At 36.2% G+C, this 21,090-nt stretch overlaps 1 protein-coding gene across 2 annotated transcripts in view; it reads left to right on the forward strand.

Annotated features, from left to right (window-relative positions):
- The window catches only part of LOC105385854, a 78,221-nt gene that overhangs the window by 12,512 nt on the left and 44,619 nt on the right, over window positions 1-21,090 (forward strand). For both annotated transcript variants that reach the window (XM_048630208.1, XM_048630209.1), the window contains exon 2: window positions 17,763-18,096. In XM_048630208.1, coding sequence (XP_048486165.1) covers window positions 17,763-18,096 — 334 coding nt within the window. The remainder of the gene's footprint in view (window positions 1-17,762; window positions 18,097-21,090) is intronic.

A 21,090-nucleotide genomic window follows, 5' to 3' on the forward strand; every position in this document is an offset into this window, starting at 1 on the left:
TGCAGTGTAATCATTACAAAACGGCGATACGGCTATCATATTTTATGAGTACAAATGCACAGCAAAATGCGGGTCACCCGTAGCGACTCACTTCTGGCTTCGGGGATTAGACACACACACGCACTCACGCCTTGTACTAATGTACTCCCTTGCGGGGTAGGCAGAGGTGCATTGCTGCACCCACTTTTCGCCAGAGTGTTAAGTTCGTCCCAATGTAATAGGGGGCGAGCCTATTGCCATTTTACGGGCACATCCAAGACCCGAGAACAAATATCTGTGTTTAAACAAATATCTGCCCCAGCCGGGAATCGAACCCGGGACCATCGGCTCAGTAGTCAGGGTCACTAACCACTACGCCATTCGGTCGTCATTCGGGGATTAGAGTCGTGAGCATATCGGTACCTCAGAGGTAGACAATAACAGAATTCATAAATGAAGTCAATCACATGGTCCTGCTTATCACATCGAAATAGAGATGCATTCTAACTTTTAATATTATAAATGCGAAAGTAACTGTGTCTGTCTGTCTGTTACTCTTTCATGCCAAAACTACTGAACGGATTTGAATGAAATTTGGTATACAGGTGGTCTAGACCCTGGGAAAGAACACAGGCTTTTCACAACTTTTTATCCCGGAATTCCCACGGGAATACTTTTTAAGGCGAAGCGAAGCCCGCGGGAACAGCTAGTAAACTATAAATCTACCCAATTAAGTTCTCAGTTACCCACGTGTTTAATCAAAGAGTCCAATTTCGGAAATCTGTTAAAGAAAGTCCAACAGAACATTAACGAGATTAAAAAAAAACTCGTCGCCCCATAAATTTCTTTTGGCCTAAGTTTTTCTTTATTACGAGAAACTTTTGGCAGCTAAAGATGTTTTAAGAGAATCTAATGTTAGGCGGGATGGCTAATGAAATACCAATGAGTACTCTTGTATAAAATAAACTTTTGTTGAGGTCGTTGCTACTAGAAACAGCTCTATTATTAGAAGCACATACATTTTGAGGCGATAAAAAAACCGTGATCTACTATCTCATTGATATTTTAAAATGTTACTAATATTATTAGGTAACTATATGTATAAACTATATTTTGTAAAAAATATGAAGTATAAGTCATAATTAATTAGCATTGCCTTAATTTGTGATCTGTTTAAGTCACAAACATACATAAGTTAATTTGCTTGTAGGTTGCAGGATTTCATGAGAAATGAAAGACTGCAAATCCCTTCTATAAATACCGTGATCACAAATAACCTGAAACATTCCTTTTACGACATTAAGGGCCGGTTTCACAATGTCTGGATACCTGTGATATAACAGACACTACACTACAACATGTCTTTTGTCCTGCAGATAGCATTTATCCAGACATTGTGAAACAGGCCCTTAGAGTAAACAATGTTATATAGGTACACTTATATATAATTTAAAAAAGAGAGTAAAACCGGTAAAATAACCTGGTGTACTTTCAATAGAGTATTGGTAAGGATACACCCACAGAGAAAAAAAAAACTCTACAATACACCAAGTGACTAAAGCGTGTACGAAAATAATGTCTTCGTTCTTGCAATAAATTGTGAATGTATTATGAAGGTCGGTCAGTGACCTCTGTTTATTATAGTATCTCGCACGTGGTCCCGGCAGCAAAATTTGTATCTCCAGTGATGGTAGCCAAATACTACAGGGGTCACTCTATACTGACGGAAAACGAACGAACTAGAGCTGTCGTGCAATTGGCACGTTTAATACAACAAAATAGAGACCTGTGAATACATTTCCAGGCTAATGCCTACTTTCACCATAGTTTGTTAGATCATTAACCCCCCTGTTACATTATGATGTCATCAATTATACGTCATCTCCATATTCAATTCTCGACAGATGTGTCAAGAGTCAACACCTAATCCCTTGTTATGATCTAACTGACTATGGTAAATTTTATTTGAACTTTTCATTTACAGCTAGACGACAGTTCTAAATCAGCAAAAAGCAAATAGTAATTCTAGAAAAGGTCAGATAGAGGTCATGTGCCGATGTGGAAAAGGGGTGGCAGATTTCTTTTCATAAGAATTTTAATAACGGCTGGATTTTCTCTTAATTAAGGCACCCTTTTGCTACATGTCTGCATTTAAAAGGTCACCTCATTTTTGTTGTGGACGTTTCATTTTGCTTCTCATTACGTTCAACATGGGACTGTTTTTTAAATAGTTATGCATACTTACACTCTTATACCGAAATATATTCGTATGACTGCAGTAAGAGATCTATTCTATTCTATTCTATTCTCTGTGGGGGTGTTAGTACCTGCACCTGGCTCTCTCGAGTGGAACCTTTGTGCATATCCCCAAGGTCTAAACTGCCTTCCTAAGCTTGGACCATTTCCCACCACGCTGGTCCACTGCGGGTTGGTGGGTTCACATATCTAGATGTGCTAAATCTAGATATGTAGGTTTCCTCACGATGTTTTCCTTCACCGTAAGAGCGATGGTATACATTGTACTTAAGTTAAAAGAACTCATTGGTACATGTCAGCGTCGGGATTCGAACCCGCATCTCTTGCGTGAGAAGCGGGCGCTTACCCGACTGAGCTACCACCGCTCGCAGTAAGAGATCATTAAATCTAATAAAATATGAAAATATAAATTTTTAAGGGTGCAAAACCTTTGCATAGTAAGAAATTCATATTTTATGTGAGTAAGTGATTAACGTTTTAAATAGTTTGGATCTTTTGTTATTAACATAACGTACCTAACCAACCTTTAACCTACCTTTATTTATTTTTTTATTTTATTTATTAAAGGTACTTAGCCAAAACAAAACTTAAAAAGCACCTAACTTATTTATAAACGAAACTATTAACGAACTAATATTTTTTTTATCTTATTTTATTTGTTCCGGAGTTTATAAACACGAGCTTTCCAATCGAGCTAGCCTGATTTAGTAACACGTAAACTATTTTTCAAACTCACTGGGATTTCATGTGGACGTAAGCTGGGCTGAAAGGAAAAACAAAAAAAGCTCTGAAAGGTTCAGTACGTCGATGAAAATTAAACTCTGAACCAACACATCCGGTCGTTACCTGACTTTTCAATTTAGAACCGACAATGCAAAGCCGTTTTATGTATGATCCTATCGATGCGATGTTTGCTGTTTAGAAATTCAATTCGATTCCGGCGCTCCTGACAAGTTACCAAATATACATACTTGGGTATTTAACTGCTGGCTTATGTAATTGATAGAAAATAAACAGCGTTTCTTTTAAAAAATATACGTAGCAATACGTTATGAGTATAAAATTGTTATTGATTAAGGTATATTGTATCCTAAACACAGAGTAATCATATAGTAAATATAGGTAATATATTTATCATATAATAAATATATGTAACTAGCTGTTCCCGCGAGCTTCAAAACGTTTTTCCGTGGGAATCCCGGGATAAAATGTAGCCTATTTTCTTTCTCAGGGTCTAGGCGAAGTGTATACCAAATTTCATTCAAATCCGTTGAGTAGTTTTGGCGTGAAAGAGTAACAGACAGACAGACACAGTTACTTTCGCATTTATAATATTATATATAGTTAGGAAATAATATATATATATATACTTAGTTAGGATATTTACTATATGAATTTTCTGTGTTGAGGTTGATAGATATACCTACATATTATGATGAATATGGAGCGCGCAGCGAAGCTTAGCGCAGGTTTTTTCTGAACCTCAAAATGCCGGATTATATTAAAACATTGCCTAATAATTAATAATTAAAAAGGCTTCACGGCTGTAGAACCTACCTTCCTGTATTTGCTAAAAGCTTGATTTTTTCAAGTAATTTTATAAGTAAGTGAATTTTCAGGCAATTTTTCCTTGTATTAAATACACTCCATTTTTTTAGACCGGTGTCTTTCGGAACACCGAATTCTATTATGGAGAAAAGGCATTCGTGAAGCTATCTCAAGACACAAAGGGGATTACACTATGTTTGGAGATGCAAAGAAGAAAGTTTTACGTTTCCTGTAGTAGCTTCGTCTTAAGTCTCGTCTAGCTTTTGTTTTGTTTAGAAATTCGATTGCAAAAATAAAAATAATATTAAAAAATGCAACTAAACCTTACCCATATAGTCATGTATATACGTACTAGTATAATATTTAAAGTAATTTACTGAGGGACATAAGATAATAATTTTGTGTAGTCGTCGTTAAGTTACAGATTGTCAATCGTATTTCGTATGTAGAGTATTATTGATCAGTTTTAAGCTAAAGGGAATAAGTCTATTTTGGGTGCAATGAGGATAAAATTAAATAATATCTACACTTATAGGATTCCACAAAGTCTAAATAGGATTCCTTAAATAGCAATCATAATGTCATTAAACGCTATGAGATTTTGCGCCAGATTCAACTACTGGTAATTTTATCTGACGGCTTCTTAAGACTAGTTTACACAGTGCGAGCTAGCGTACAAGTCAGCCATCCGAGTAGCTGCAGTAACAGTAGCGAGTAGATCTGCAGTAACTCGCACTGTTTGGACGTAACTTACGAGTAACTCGTACGTGCGAGTTGGTCAGTAGCTCGCATCCGAGTTACTTAAACATTTTTTGTTTTCACTCGCCTGCTCGCCCGGCAGCTACTCGCCCATGACAGCGGCTCGGCCGTCGCTCGCATCGTTTGGACGCGTTCGGCAGTAGCTCGCCAGTGCCAGCTGGACAGTTGTGAGTGGAACCCGTGTTTTTTGTGTACTACGCCGCGACTCGACTCGGCCTGGGACTGGGTGTCGTGTAGACAGCAAAGGCGAGCCGAGCTACTGGCGTACGAGTACACAAACCGAGTAACTACTGGCCAGGCAGCAGCTCGCACTGTGTAAACTAGCCATTAATTACTCTGCAAAAATGCATGTTTTCGCTAAAATTGTAAGGATGGTAGTTTATCCAGACATTCTGAAAAACATACGTACTTCATAAATACCGGTTTTGTACCGCAATTATAATTTAGCTTTTAGCTCTGCAACCCTAAAATAAGTTTTTATGTACTCCCCACTTGGAGCTATTCTGAATTTAAAAGGCTTTTAATGTTTTGTTGTAAAAAATGTAGTGAAAAAGTTTTGATAGCGGTAAAGTAGGCGGATTTTAGGGCCTTTTAAATTATTTATGTCGTTTCTATGCCTCTTCCCTACCTCTTGCTAAGTATCTCTCAGGCGTGTTTTGAAACTATACAAGGCCAGAACGCACCCATAGTGTACTAGCACTGTATAGTTTCAAGTGAAAAATAATAATATTTTACTTGAAAATATACACGATTTGTGCGTACTAATTGCGTATACTTTCAAGTTGGGATTTACTGAATCGTTCTTGAAAATATACATTGCTATTACGCACATTGCTTGATTGGCGTACTTGTCGCATATAATTTATACCTACATGCTGATTATAATTTACTTAAGTATTTCGGTAAATGTAAATGATAACAATTGACTTGTTCTGCCTGTCATACCTATAGAATGTTAATAAATAAAGATGAACAAGCTCTAATTTGATTGATAAATTGATATTTATAGCAATCATATTTGCAAGTAAGAATACTAATATCTTACTATTTATATGAATTAAGAGTAATACCTGCTACACTCCTGAACGGAAAAGACTAGCTTAATGACGCCGTCGGCAATATTAAATTGCATTTAACAGCGCATCAAAATATTATTATAACAAACTAAAAACGAAATTTTGACCATATTCTAAATTAAATGGTTTTAAAAAATTAGGGTCATTTGGTGTTGTCTTTTTGCTACTTGGACTTATTCATTGCTCGTGACTTGAGTGTAGTAGGTATTACCCTATAGACTATAGACCTATTACAGACATATTTTTCATCAAGTTTTGAATTCACCGTAATTGTCTTTTATGAATTTGTTCTACACCCTCTTCTGAGAGAATTTTTACTATTAATAACAGTTCTATAGTTTAATATCAATTTAATTTTTAACTGTACGGTGTAAACAAAAAATACGTTACGAAAACAATGCCAAGTGCGGAATGATGATGCAATGTTTAGAAAGCAATAGACTTATTATTACTCTTTCGCATGAAAGAAAGAGAGAGCAACAATTCAAAATGGCTACCTGGTAACTAATCACGTATAGTTTCAAGTGCTCGCATTGCCGCTTGGAACTTGAAAATATACACGATTAGTACGCAGTGGTAACTGCTGCAGTATATTTTCAAGCCATAATTTTGGCCCAACTTACTTGAAAATATACGCGATTAGTGCGTAATGGCCTTGTATACTTTCAAGTAAATCATGGCACCATTTTAATTTGAAAATATACGCGAGCAGTCCCATCCTCTGCGTTCTGGCCTTGTATAGATTCAAAACACGCATCTCTCAGTATAACTCAAATTATATTACCTATACTTGAAGCAGTGTTACAAACGGATCCATTTAAATCCAATGATTCATTTTACTGAAATAATAATTTGTGTATAATATAGTTTTTTTTTCAATTAGAAGTTTCTTATTTCTACAAACACATTGTCTCAGAGCCAAGCTTGTTCACAATGATCATTTTGTAACCCACCCTAAATATTGCTGACCATAAATTGATGAAGATTTTATAAATTTTACTCTGTATGTGCATTTCTTTCGCATTTTCTGCGTTTGCGGAGAGTTTCGGTGCCGAATTTAAAGTAAGATATGTTAATACAACTGGAACATGTCCAAAACTAAGACTCAGTTTGTGGATTATATACATACTTTAAGAGTTATCGTAAACATACGCCTATATTTCCGGGTCTCTTAGTTCGTGCTGAGAGTATCATTAAAATTTCGCAAGCGGAAGCTGTTTTAAATATGGGGTTTATTCCACGAACTTCATATTTATTAGGAGAGATTTACACACCAATAAGTATAGTTTAGTTTTATCACAAATGACAAATAGTCCATGTACAGACCCGCAAGTCATTTAGGGTGACATGTATCAAAATGTTAAATCTAGACTAAGGGCCACTTGCACAAACATTTAAATCTAGATTTAGTGTCAAATCTCTATAAAATTTGACACTAAATCTAGATTTAATATGATGGTGCAATTGGCCCTTAGTGTCTAATCCCGATTTAAGAATCGTCAGTCCATACAAATTTGTGGCATAAATCGAGATTTAACACTAAATGTAGATTTTATATTTTGGTGCAAGTGATGTTTAGTTGTTCGACAGTTCACTAAAGAGCAGCATAATTTTATAGATGTCAATATTAGGACGTCTATTGGTTTTTAACACGAGGAAATGACATATTCGCCTACCTAATATCTTTCAAATTACATCAAATTGACATCTAGACAATTTTGCGAGCCTGCTCTTAAGTTAGCTGTCAAATAACTAAACAGTAAATATGAGAGATAGAGAGCTCATAAAATACACAAAGCTAGCATTTCGAACTTACAATTAACATACCTACGACTGATACGAATTCTCAAAAATTCCACGCACTATCACAAGATTTACACCAAACCTCTTGATTACAGTCAACCGAGCTCGCCCTCTGAACAACGACAGCCATAAAATGTATTATGTAAAACTGTCTTGGACATTTTTCAGTGCGAGGGCTCGTGAAGCATTCACAGAGTATACTTTACGTCCCCATAAACAGGAAGTATGGCGGGCCCGAGCGTGTTTATGGGCAGAGATATTATGTCCACGCAGAGACTTAGGTGCTCCATTGCAGAGAACGAAGAAAGATGCCGGTGATCAGGGTACGTGAAAAAATATATACATACCGAAGAATTGAGAACCTCCTCCTCCTTTTTTCGATGTCGGTTAAAAATATTATGACATCGCTGTAACTTTAAATCGGCTTGATAGATTTCAGGGCCAATAAGAGATAGTTAAATAGGTCAAGGGCTTCTACAAAGTTAGTCCAGTCAAGGAATGAGGTGTAGAGTGCGTGAGCAGGTAACTAAGCGATTCCTTCAGAAACTTATTCAGGGGGCTTGGGTTGTTAACATACCAAAAGTCCTGACTCCTAGGTGATGAGCGGGGGGAGGAGGGGGGGATAATTTTTATATCATATGTTTTTTTCTAATTCCTAACCGCTTTCGAGCTATTTATTACCCTCGGAAAAAGTTTAAATTTACAAGAAAAATGTATTCATGTCAAAACATTCATAAACATTGCATCATATTGTCTTAACCTATTCATAAACGAAAAAAATGAAGAGGAAAGAAGTTGTAGATTTTTTTATTCCCTTTTAGAATATATTACATATGATGGTCAATGTCCAACCCGCCTAAAGTTAGAGCTATTTTATATAAATATAAATATGTGGGGACATCTCACACACGGCCATCCGATCCCAAGCTAGGCAGAACCTGTGTTATGGGTGTCGGACAGCTGATATATCTACACAAATACATAGATGATAGATACTAAATATAAATATCAACACCCAAGACCCGAGTACAAATATCTGTCTTTAAACAAATATCTACCCCAGCCGGGAATCGAACCCGGGACCTTCGGCATAGCAGTCAGGGTCACTAACCACTACGCCATTCCACCGTCAATTTCAAACTTGCATTTTGGTAAAGTCACTGACATAGCTCACCGAGTTAGTAAGCTTAAGTGTGAGTAAAATAGCTGTAACTTTAGGTGGGTTGGACATTAACCAGCATATGTACTCTACACCTCATTTTGAGTCATTTATTGACTGTACTAAGTGTGGAATAATATTCAGGAAACATAAAAAACGAGCCAATGAATTTATGCTTTTGGAGCCACTTTTTGAGAAACCCACAAATGGAAGAATTATTTTTAGTTTCTACTTCACAGCTCACTTCATCATGTTTAATCACAATAGCTGTAGTTAGTTCTCTAGCGAAAAAAATATTATAAACAAACAAAAAACCCGACTGCACGCTAACAAGATGAAAACAAGCTCCAATGTTAATGAAAAGTATCGCAGGCGGGGACCAGCAGAGGGTTCACCATTTAGCTGAATGTTACTTAGATAGGTTTTACTTAAATACCTTGTATGTTAAATACCTTTAATGCGGTCATGTTGGTCCCCGCCTGCGATACTTTCCATTAACATTGGGGCTTGTTTTCATCTTTTTAGCGTGCAGTCGGGTTTTTTGTTTGTTTATAATTATTTATTTTTATTTGTAACTTTTTAGTTGTTTTTATTTTATGAATTTTTTTGTTAGTAGTCGGGTTTTAGTTTAGGAACATTTTTTATTTCAATAATGTTGGTGTTGTAATTTAAATACCTACAATATGCATATTTTTGTAATGTGCTAATCAAATCCTTTCATTTGATACCTCACACAGCATAGTTGGAAAAATATTATTTTTTCGATCATCACTTTATGTCCTCTAGAGGGCGCTATATACATTTTAATGTAACGTCACATATAACCATCGCGCAATCAATACGCTTCTAACGATACCTCATACATCAAAATCTATCAAGCCGTTTAGGCTACAGGAGGGCACAAAGAAACAGACATAGATACATACATATATACATACATGCATACACATACATACAAACATACAATCGAAAAACATTACCCTCCTCCTTCGGCAGTCGGATAATAATCTAGGTACCTAATTTAGACAGGTCTTTCACATCCGAGTCCATGTTGTTTTATGGGTCTGCCTTATAAAATGACTTTCTTGTAAACTTAATTTTCGTTATTTTTTAGACACAGTGTATCAAAACGAATCTTTGTACGATATATCTTTAATATTAAGAGAGTGGCCTATGGCGGGGCACGTAGAGATATAGACTAAACCGATCCAATTTCTCGCGAGACACATCTGCGCTACGTAATATCTTGTAGGATTATATGATTTTATTCGGAAGCTACGAGACTTGCCTGAAAAAACTACTGAATACAAACTTCTGATTATATTGAGGAGCTTGTTGTCTAGAGTGCGTAATAAATGTTTAGGAGTTTCACGCAATCTCGGTATAAGTGTTATTTGCACCTCAGCTATTGTGAAAATAATAAGACTGTATTGTAATAAATATACCTACTGTTACACGATATACTGTTTGCGTTCAATAATACTTTTATATTCATATACTTACCTTTTTTATAAGTACCTACTACCTACTCATAATGATATTGATTGTATTGTTATTCTTTAAAAATACATAGCTATAAATGTACTTTTTTATATTTTTTTTATATAGTAGCAATTTTGTATGGTTCTGTGAAAATAAATATCGATTATGTATGCTTGTAATTTTAAATGTAGGTTGGTACTTGAATATCGTTTTCACCCTCAAATGGTAATTATGAAACAAGCGACCGTCGCGTCGTGCGTGACGTCACATCACATTAGGTAGGTTGTGTTGCGACTCGTTTCAACCAACAACATTCGCTGTATTTGCTTTTACTTGATGTTTTTGTTTACTTCAAATTAACAAAGCATTATTTCAATACCCAACACGCAAGGGATAACCTAATAACCTGATACATTTTACATCGTTTACTGTTAATGCATGCACCATACAGTTCATGTCTTTGTTTTCTATAGATTTAACCAGAGATAGACTAGTGTTTGCAGTATAACGACTGTTTTGACTTTGTTTGTTGATAGGTATTGTTGATTGCTATCTAAATTACAGTGTGGTTTGGTTCATCACGATACGACACGACGGCGACAACATGTAAATTAATATAAATAAATACAAAGGATGGAGTTAAGCTAAATTTTTTATAACTTTCACACCTCTTGAAATATTGTGGTTCATAAGTAGGTATATTTTACATCGACTGGACATCCTATTAAACATGCCCTCTTATCGAACAATCAACCATTCAACACTCATTGATCACACCTTACGCGTCTTACCGTACGATTAGCCCGTACGTACCATCATTCTGTATTCAGTTGATTACAATAATCAGTATTGGCATCGCCCGGTTGTAAACTGAAAGCCTGAAAGCCTCCTTTTGTGTTTAATGTTGACAAACAGATTACCCAAAGTCCTTTTGTAGATTAGCGGGCCCGCATTTGTAAGGGTCACTTTTTGGTATCAACAGTTTCAAAGGATTAGACCACTTTAGATACGGGTTCGGAATTAGCTAACACTATGTGTGTCAGCCCTAAACAAATATGTCAGGGATTATAACAATTACAGGATTTCGTATCGCGTAAGTACTTTTTATTACGAACAAAAATGTATCTATACAGGGTGTTGCAAAAAGGGTATGCTAAGCCGAAAGATGATGACTCAGGGGGTCATCCTGAACAACTTTTGTTCTACGAGATTTGAAAATTCACGAATAAAATACTTCCTTTTCCATAGAAACTTTGTTGGTCGCGTGACTTTTTACTATGGAGAACTTTTTTTTTGGCGAATTTCCAAAACTCTTAGTACAAAAGTTGTACAGAATGACCCCCTGAATCACCCCCTTTCGGCTTAGTATACCTACCCTTTTTGCAGCACGCTGTATATGTTATGTATATAATGTTACCTATATTATTTATTTTATTTATTTATTTATTTATTAACTACTTATATTATCTTACAGGATAAACCTAACACAATAATAAAGAAAAATAACAAACACAACAAAAAACTTTCTTAAAAAGACACAAACAACTAAAAATAAAAAAACAATAAACTAATCAACACATAACATATGAAACATAACCTTTGCGAACTCACCCAAAGAACATGTGAGAATGTCAGTCCTCTCAGATGCCTTGTTGATTAGCCTAATAGCCCTAGTGAGTGGAGCGTCATGTAGCAGGTTGGTGCGGGCGGTGGGCACCGCGAGCAGCCGGCCCGCGCGCCGCCGCAGCCCGCGCCCGCCCGCCGGCACCGCGAGCCCGATGCTCTCCAGCACAGTGGGATTGCACAACCATCCTCTAAACACCATAAATACCATTTTGGTCAAAGCCAGGTCTCTCCTAACTTCAATCTTGCTTAATTATGTGTGTATATGCCTAGCATGAAGTCTTTATTGAGCCTTTTAGATTAACTTTTTTGACTGCGCACTCAATATTAGCCCCGATGGCTCATATTTAATTCAGAATTCTGGTACAAACTATAAATTATTATTCTTTGTTTTTGTGTTCATAACACCAACACTGACGAACAAAATAATACAATTCAAAGTAGGTATACTATACGTAGACTAAGCGAAATTTTAAATGGAGAAGTTAGAAATTTCCACTAAGCAAATACCTAAGAGCTTTCCTTACTCGGCTCGCGAAGAGAACAACAAAGCTCGCGCAGCTTTTAATAGAGAAAAGCTTAACAGAAATAACCAGCCTCCTTAATTGGACTCATAAATGCAAAGTTTTAATTCTTGCTCTGCAGACTGTTAGCTAAGCTGGCCGCTGTTTCAAAAGTACCTATATTTATGTCTTATATTCATTTGGTAAACATTTTTTATACTATTTATTTAATCCTATTATTTATTTTATAATTTTATTTTAATAATTTTGTATTTGTATTTTTTGTAAGCCGTAAACCAATATAATTTAACCTAAGTATATTTTTTATAAACAACAATTAAATTCACACTTTGCGTATACTATAGGTATAGGATCGGGTGACATCAGATCTGTCAGATAGAAACATTTTGCTATCCAATCAGGACATGACTGGTGTCACCCTCACTATTCTACAGGGCGAATAGTGTACAGTGCCACAAACTTATCTGTTCCGGTGAGAGCTCACGTAAATGTCTAATATTTCTTCACTCTATAACTTTTTATGTTTGCCCGTAGTGGTAATTCGCTGTTGTTGTTTTATGGAACCCATCTAATCTTTATCAATATGTAATTCATTAGTAAGTAATCAGATATAGATCAATTTAGTTCGCTCTCACTGGAACAGATAAGTTTGTGACACTGTAACGTAATATTATTTGTTTATATATGCACTCACGACTGTAATCCCCGAAGGCGTAGTTAGAAGTGGCTCACAAGTGAGCCACCCACTTTTGGCAGCACATTTGTACTCACGTGATAGGTTGCGAACCATATCGCCGCATATTATTTGTTTTTCTACGATGTTAGTTTGTCTTCAAGCTAGGTAATTCAAATTTATTAATTTATATGTCAAAGCAAACGCCAAGGAAAATGTGTAGGTAGTAGGTACGTACCGCAAACTGAAACTTAATTTTACTTACGTGGGTGTTAAAGCTGAGCTAGGAGTCTTAAGTGCATTCTGAAAGCTGAATAAGGTGCTTTTGGTACATTTTAAATGAAAATGTCAGAGAATATTTAGTTTTCTTTGTAGGAATATTTATTTCTGGCGAATTTGATTTAGAAATGATTTAGTTAAACAGAAATTTAATAAAATATCTATAAAAAAACTCTACTTTATGTTAATTTAAATATTCCCGAAATTGTTACTGCTCATAAATATGTAGACTTCATTGAAAAAATATTACATAAGTACTAACCTTTAAAATAATAATATAATATAATATAATATAATATGTGGGGACATCTCACACACGGCCATCCGACTCCAAGCTAGGCAGAGCCTGTGTTATGGATATCGGACAGCTGATATATCTACACAAATATGTAGATAGATACATATTACATATTAATATCAACACCCAAAACCCGAGTACCAAATATTTGTCTATAAGCAAATATCTGCCCCAGCCGGGAATCGAACCCGGGACCTTCGGCATAGCAGTCAGGGCCACTAACCACTACGACATTCGACCGTCGAAATAGGTACTTACTAAAAAAAAATTATACTTTAAATGTCGAATGTTGTTAAAATTGTATAATGGCTGAAAGGGTTTTTTTCATTGCTAGGTATACTAGGATACACTGGGTATGTAATATTGAAAACCAACCTCGCCCAAGATGGTTATTAATAAATTCTTAAATTCATTGACACCGACTAATATTTCTTCACAGCTATAAGTAATACTTACCGCTAATTTCGGTAAGTGTGACAGACAAAGCCGGAGTGAGAGAAAGAGACACAATACAACTTGTGAAAAGTGAACATAAATCTGTCAGATTCTATTCCTGCCCAGTGGAGCCGGAAAAGCGATTTAAAGTGTTACTCAATTTTCGTTTCTTCCCTTTTCAGCTGTTTCCAGATTTGGCAAGAGACTTTTCACTCGGACAAGATAAAAAGGCGTATATTTAAATAATGGAAGGAATACCGTGATGGGGACATTGTTTGCTCCATTGTTCCCGGCATTTGTTCCTTGTAAATTTATTTAAACGAGGTTTTTCCTGGTTTTTGCGGTCCGTTGACGGGTGTCAGATTGAGACAATCAAATTTCATAAATTGTTTCAGTGTTGCCTTTTTACGTGCCTTAAAACGTATGGTTTTGTTAACATATTATTATGATTATGGGTTTTACAGAAAGGTGTTATTCATTTGTCTATGTCGCCTCGTTATTTTGAAAATCTTACATTTTGTTCAGTGTTTCACACACCACTTTACATAGACTATAGCTTAGTTGGATTAAAAATAAAATCAAGGAATAATCTAACCTAATCAGAGGACCAATTTCTTGTTTATTCAAAGATTGCACTTAACCACCACTCAGCCAATAGAAACCAAACACGACCTATACGGAGCTATGAATGTTGTATCAGCCGATAGTACTAGGTACATTAAGTCGTTGGATCGTTCAGTAATTGGTCTCGGCCGCAGCGCCATTACCGCCGCCGGCTGGTCCCCAGAATACGGACACTAAGTGCGAATAAGGACACCAATGAGGCTGAAAGCCGATAGTGGCCTTTGAATAAGGAATATTCTAAAACATCTCGAGAAGGTTTTAATTAATTTCGACACCGCTTATTCCAAGTTTTATCCTTTTAGCTAAGTAAATGAAAATGATACCTGATGCCTACTAATTTTAGAAATAGTATATCGGCTAAATTTACTGTGGCTCGTAGGCTGATGAAATTCTATCCTGTATATTATGTATAATACACCTCTATAATAGTACAAGTATACTAAGGTGGTCACTCTTTAAGACGAAAAATGAGGTTTCGGAGCGCTGCTGCGCGAGGCACGACTCTATCTCGATGTATTATGATATGACGCTGTCGTGCGTTCGTTTTACTGTAGTGTAGAGCAACCCTCTAGTTACCGCAACCGCTACAGATAACTAAGAAGCGAGTTCTTGAGTGCGGTTCCCTGTACTCTCAAGTTTATGTATTCCATATTGTGCCGCACTTTTGTGGCAGGCGTGTATAGAAGGTAGGCATTACTCGTATCGAAAACATGAGTCAACGCTTCCGGAATAATTTTGTGACTCCGAAGATAATCCCACTACGCCCGTGGTGGCGAATCACACTTACTATGAAATATCGTTGAATTATTTGAGATAGATTTATATAATTTACTAGCAAAGTAACAAGTAGTACAGTAAAGAAAGTAGAACTAAAAGTAAAGTTTTTTAAAAATATTGGTATATTTGAAAACAAATTACGCCTTTACGACTACCCCCCGGTAATTTAAACCGAAAACTATTTCATACAAATGTACATGCAGGTCATTAAAAAATCTGGTCACGTATTCCTCAGTAGAACAGACTGCAATGTTCTAGAAAGTTCTAGACTTCATATAATAGCATTCTTTGAGCGTGCGCGGTGAGCGATGCAACAAAGACTTCTGCATGTAATAGGATCAAGTCATGTGGAAAATTGCGGATTCTTCACAATTTGTAAGGGCTTTGGTCTAGAAACTTTACAGTTGGCTCTTAACCACTGCTTTTGTATTAACGGCTGCCTTTGAATACAGCTGGGGTTTTTGCCCTTTTATTAAAGCCGGCGGTTTCTCAATTAGATAAAATTTCTATGGGGAAGGAAGTTTAAAATACTCAAAACTACTTAAATAAGGTACCTATTTATATCTTAAAATATGTAAGTAAATACTGTGTGATTTATAGGTTGGTTTTTATACCATTTTTTTCATTTAGCTTTCACGATACAAAACACTTTATTTTCACGAAATACTACAATGACATAACCAAAAACTTATAAACAGTACAATGTGGTAGCCTTATTGTTTATATTAATCTTTACCAAGCAGCCTTTGGATGGGAGAGAGTGCCTTTAAAAATAATTGTGAGGTAGCGATACTAAGGATTACTTTAGCAGTACACCATATAATTAATTAGTATTATCCAATTACTATATTATACATCTATTATATGTAAACTTAAATAAAATAATACACATCATAATCATCATAATATTGAACAAGTATCAAACTAAACCACATCCAATAAAATATATACTTCCTGACACTCACACAAACTACATGTATTCTACATTCGCCAATAAAACCTCCCAGTGCATTTCCCGCTACGGTAAATATTCTGAAACCGACAACTTTATTCACAGACTGGCTGCATAGAGGCTGTCTGATCAGAGTCATCCATATAAAATTTAAAAAAAAACAGTCTGAAGGTATTCGCGCTAAACCACTTGCACGTGTTTGTGACGAATAAACTCAAAATACCTAATTAGTTATTTCATTGAAAATCGTGGGCGTTCTTGCGGATTCCGAGTTTTCCATTCTTACACAATGTAGGAATATTTGAGGTAAACAAGCAAAAATTTTCAGGGATTGCTATTTCTTTTAGCGTGTCGCCGTCTAAATAGAGCTGGACTAGTAAATAAATGTTTCCTTGGTCAATGGATAAAATGATCAGATTAGTTACTAGGCGCTAGCTGCTCCTTGTATATTTAATATGTCGTTCGCGGAAGCCCCTTCCATTCACTCCATACTTTACCTAGCACCCTGTATATGCACGGAACAGAAGAATAGGAACCGCCAAGAAAAATATGCCAGTAGTGCAATATAGTGGGACAGGTGAAATATTTAATTTTCCTCTGAGGTCGGCTCCCGCAGCAATTTATCAGAGACGTGACACCTCCGCCTCACAGTTTCATTCACCCGGCCAAACGTGGAATACAGGAAAACCATTATGACCTATGAATTTTAAAAGTCTTTGCAGCGTTTACGAGGTGAATGTATTTTATGTATGATTTTTTTGCGAGTGCTTGCGTTTTACTGTCGGTTTTCTGAATCACGGAGGGATACAGACCTACTTAAGTACTTTTAATAATGACAACCTCGAAAATACATAATATCAAAACAAATAATTAAATTTAAATTGATTTACTTAAAGGTGGAAATATTTTATGTCATGAGATAGATGGATAATGGAGAATTGAAAATCATTATAAGAAATGCCTAAATTATTAGCTTTCCACCACAGTCCTTACTAATTTGGCTTCCTGTTGTTTTAGAAAAGTAAACCCTCGCCTGCAGAAATCGGCACTCAACTTTACAGCCAGTCCTAATAGAGTGCATCTCTTTTCTAATGCCATGTGGTCACTGCGGTCTTCGTTAATTAGGAAACTCCGAGCTAATCCCACACTGTCCCTTACTTACTACTAGTTGCAAACAAACTACTGAAACATACACCAGCATGTTTTTCTAACCAAAAACACTGCAAATGTGGTGAGGTAAACGGCTCACAGTATTTTAGTAGTGACAGGGCCACATTACCGCACAATGAGCCTTCATCACGGCAGTAATGAGTCCTATTTCCTAAATGGGCTCAGTTCGATTTGCTATCGAGTTCGGGTCAATTTGAAATATGAAACATGTTTTTCCTTCCTCTACTGTGTAAACTCTATTGGTAAACTGTAAACCATTTCATAACAGAAAATTTTGCCCAATCAGCAGCCTTTACGTTTTGACAGAGCGTCATCAACTGTGACATTTCCATCTCATTGTTTCAGGATGTCTGTGGCTGGCGTGGTGGTGCTGGCGCTGGCTCTGGGCGGGGCGCGGGGGACGCGGGGTGGCACGGGCTGCGGGGGGCACCTGCAGGGCCCGCACGGCGTCATACAGACGCCCAACTTCCCCGACGCCTTCCCCGTGCCCATCCGCTGCAAGTGGGTCATCTCGCACGCCACGCCCAACGGCACCATCTCCATCTACTTCACGCAGCAGTACACCACGAGCGGCCTCACCTTCACCGAGTACATCTACTACGATGACTCGTACAAACTCGGGGAGAGGCCGGCCTTCACTGTTACTGAGGAAAACATCACGAGGGTTAAGTGGCTACAGGTAAGAAACTTAAATCCGCATCAATGAATCTTAATCCTTTAATCTTTTGAGGATAATACAGCAGTATTGTGTTACAAACTCGTGGCAACTATCCTGGGAGGTGGCGTCAGGATCCGTCGGCGGATCGCGCCCGGGTGTATTGCGGAAAGTTCCGTTCGATAAAGTATTACAAATTCCATCGGCTCTCCCTCGGGCGGTCTCCACTCCGTCAAAATCTCGACAAAACGTGACTTTATTACGTTTCACATAAACTTTCACAAGGCGCCACCAATGTTACGGGTGTAAACGTATTAATTTTCTTAATTATTCCAAGTAGTGAATAGTGAAGATAAATCATAATAATATGATGTATCAGGTAAGTTTTACTTAAGATAGTAATCATTAAAAATATTGAGTTTATGTAATTTTGAAAACTACTAGGTACCTTCTAGTTACTAACTTTAATTTTCAATGGTAACTAATAGTTAACAACTAAGAAAACTTGATTGGCTTCTACTAAGAAATGAGAATTCTAAATAGGTACAAACTTAATTTCTTTACTGTCAAATAATAGAATATTTGATTTGATTTGATCTGCCCAAGGTAGGTGAATAAGTTTAAAAATATGAAACAAAATTTTCTAATTCACATCAAAACGGGATGACTGACCAATTTAACTTCCTAATTTTATTCCATAGCTGTTCATAATTTATTTTCTTAGCAAATCTGTTAATGACGGCGGAAGACTCTGCTCAAGCGAGCCATTTGTAACGCGAGAGCAGTCACAAAGGAATATAACTCTTTGAAGTACCAGGCCCTTTGTGAGAAGACTTATTTATTATTTGTGAAATTAGGTCCCTCGCCTATCAAAATGTTGCCGCCAAAATATCATATTTCAGAGTACCATCTGGCGGGTGCTGAGATGGGGTTTTGATAACTGATGTCAATTTATCATTTAGGCGGAAGTAACCCGCATTATTCGGATCGTTGACGGTTTTTGACGTAAGGATTTGATTTGATGAAACACTTAAGGGGATCCCTAAAGCTAAAATGCTAAAGTCGGCTTGATATACTTGATTAGATTGGAAAAACGGTGGCTTCTATCACATTGATAAAAATATATTTTGTAGCAGAGGGTATACTGAACATGTTAGTTGCTTATAAATTGGTGCAGGATTATAATAAGTATGTTAAAAAAAATTGCAAACACACCATGTCTTTTGCCATTTTTTGACTTATTATGAAAAAACCCTCGAAATCAGAGGGCCCATTTTCATGGAATCTTATATGTATGTGTAGGTAATTAAATTCTTAACAAAGTTACCTTAAAGAGTTGGATTTAATGGACCAGAAGTCAACTTTTTTTGCAAAAAACTAATAAATTCCGGTTTAAAAATGATGACACCGTGACAGATTTCAGATTTCTTCAGTCGTCGCCCTGGTGGCGGCCTGTTAGGAGCGATACCCACGCCATTTTATTTTTTATCAAATATTTCACAAAAACTGATTAAATCAACAAATTATGACTACAAGTATTATAATACATATGCATTTGCTATGGAAAGTTAATTTTCTAATCATTTTAGATGCAGAAAAGCCGAAAATTCTTAGAAAACATTTCGCCTTTTCGATTTGTTTACATTTTTTACTATAGAGTTACAGATGCATAGATAAAGGTAAACATTGCACATAATGACACTTATTAGATTCTCCGAATAAGAACTATACGGTCAATGCAGTATGCCAAAGCGCGAGCCTGTTTATATTCTGAGGGGTAATTTATTTTATTTTAACGGTTGTGTATGGTAGGTAAGCTACACAATATACAGGGTGTTGAAAAGTAAGTTCATAATTTGTTTTATTTGAAACCAAAAACCGTAGTTAATTAAAAATATATATATTTTAAGATGTGGTAGTCTGTACACTACAGGTTGTTAAAAATAAGTAAGTATTTTTTAAAATTGAAGATCTAAAATTTACATAATTTTTTAAATCTATTTAACAAGCTTTGCAAAAAAGCGGTTAAGTGCGACTGTATCTCGCCATGAAAAAAATGAAATGTTTACTGTAGCTATGAATTTTATGCGTTACAAGTGGAATAAAATACCGCATAATATTATGTACAACTATCTAAGAGCCTAGTTTTTAAAAAAAACTTATAAGAAAATATTAAATACACAGGTTTTTTAACCCCTGAAGGAAATAGAGGGGTGTTATAAGTTTAAAGTAAGGGCTGAATTTTTTTTTTAAATTAGGGTGATAAGTAGGTAATGTATATTTTTAATGATTTTTTCAAATAGATAAATGTTATACCATTTTTAAATTGCCATAAAATTACCTATAGTTATAGTTATAGAAAGAAAAGGGCAGGGCTACCAGTGCCCATTCGCCACTGCAACCTAAAAGATCTATAAATTATGACTCCCCATGCCGAATGCGTTAGTCTCACTCTACATTCCCAGGTCTTTTATAAACCTGATATTACCTATACAGGATGTTGCAAAAAGGGTATACTGTGCCGAAAGGGTTTGACTCAGGGGTTATTCTGAACAACTTTTGTTCTCCAAGTTTTGGAAATTCTCGAAAAATAAATTCGGTCTCTATAGTAAAAAGTCACGTGATCGAATAAGTTTCTATGTAAAAGGTTTTGTTACGTGAATTTTCAAAATTGTAGAAGAAAAGTGGATCAGAATGGCACCTAAATCCACTTTTGGCTAAGCTTTATACCCTTTTTTCAATACCTTGTATAAAATATCGTCAGCGTCACCTTAGATCGTAATCATCGTAACTCCTCGTGACCAAATTTTAGAGGAGACAAAAATACTGTTATATTTGTAGTTCTAGTTGGCATACTACCCACCTAAAGTTTTTTTTAACTAGCCTAAAAATGATTTGTTTAGACAGTCTATCTTCCTGTTCAACCGCAGCCTGAGTGCCAGTGACTCAATGACTGAAAGGAGGCCATTAGTGCTCCTAAATAAATAAAGCAGGCCTGTAGATTATCTTTCAGTGTAC

Source organism: Plutella xylostella, chromosome 25 (assembly GCF_932276165.1).
Source record: "Plutella xylostella chromosome 25, ilPluXylo3.1, whole genome shotgun sequence".
Taxonomy (NCBI): domain Eukaryota; kingdom Metazoa; phylum Arthropoda; class Insecta; order Lepidoptera; family Plutellidae; genus Plutella; species Plutella xylostella.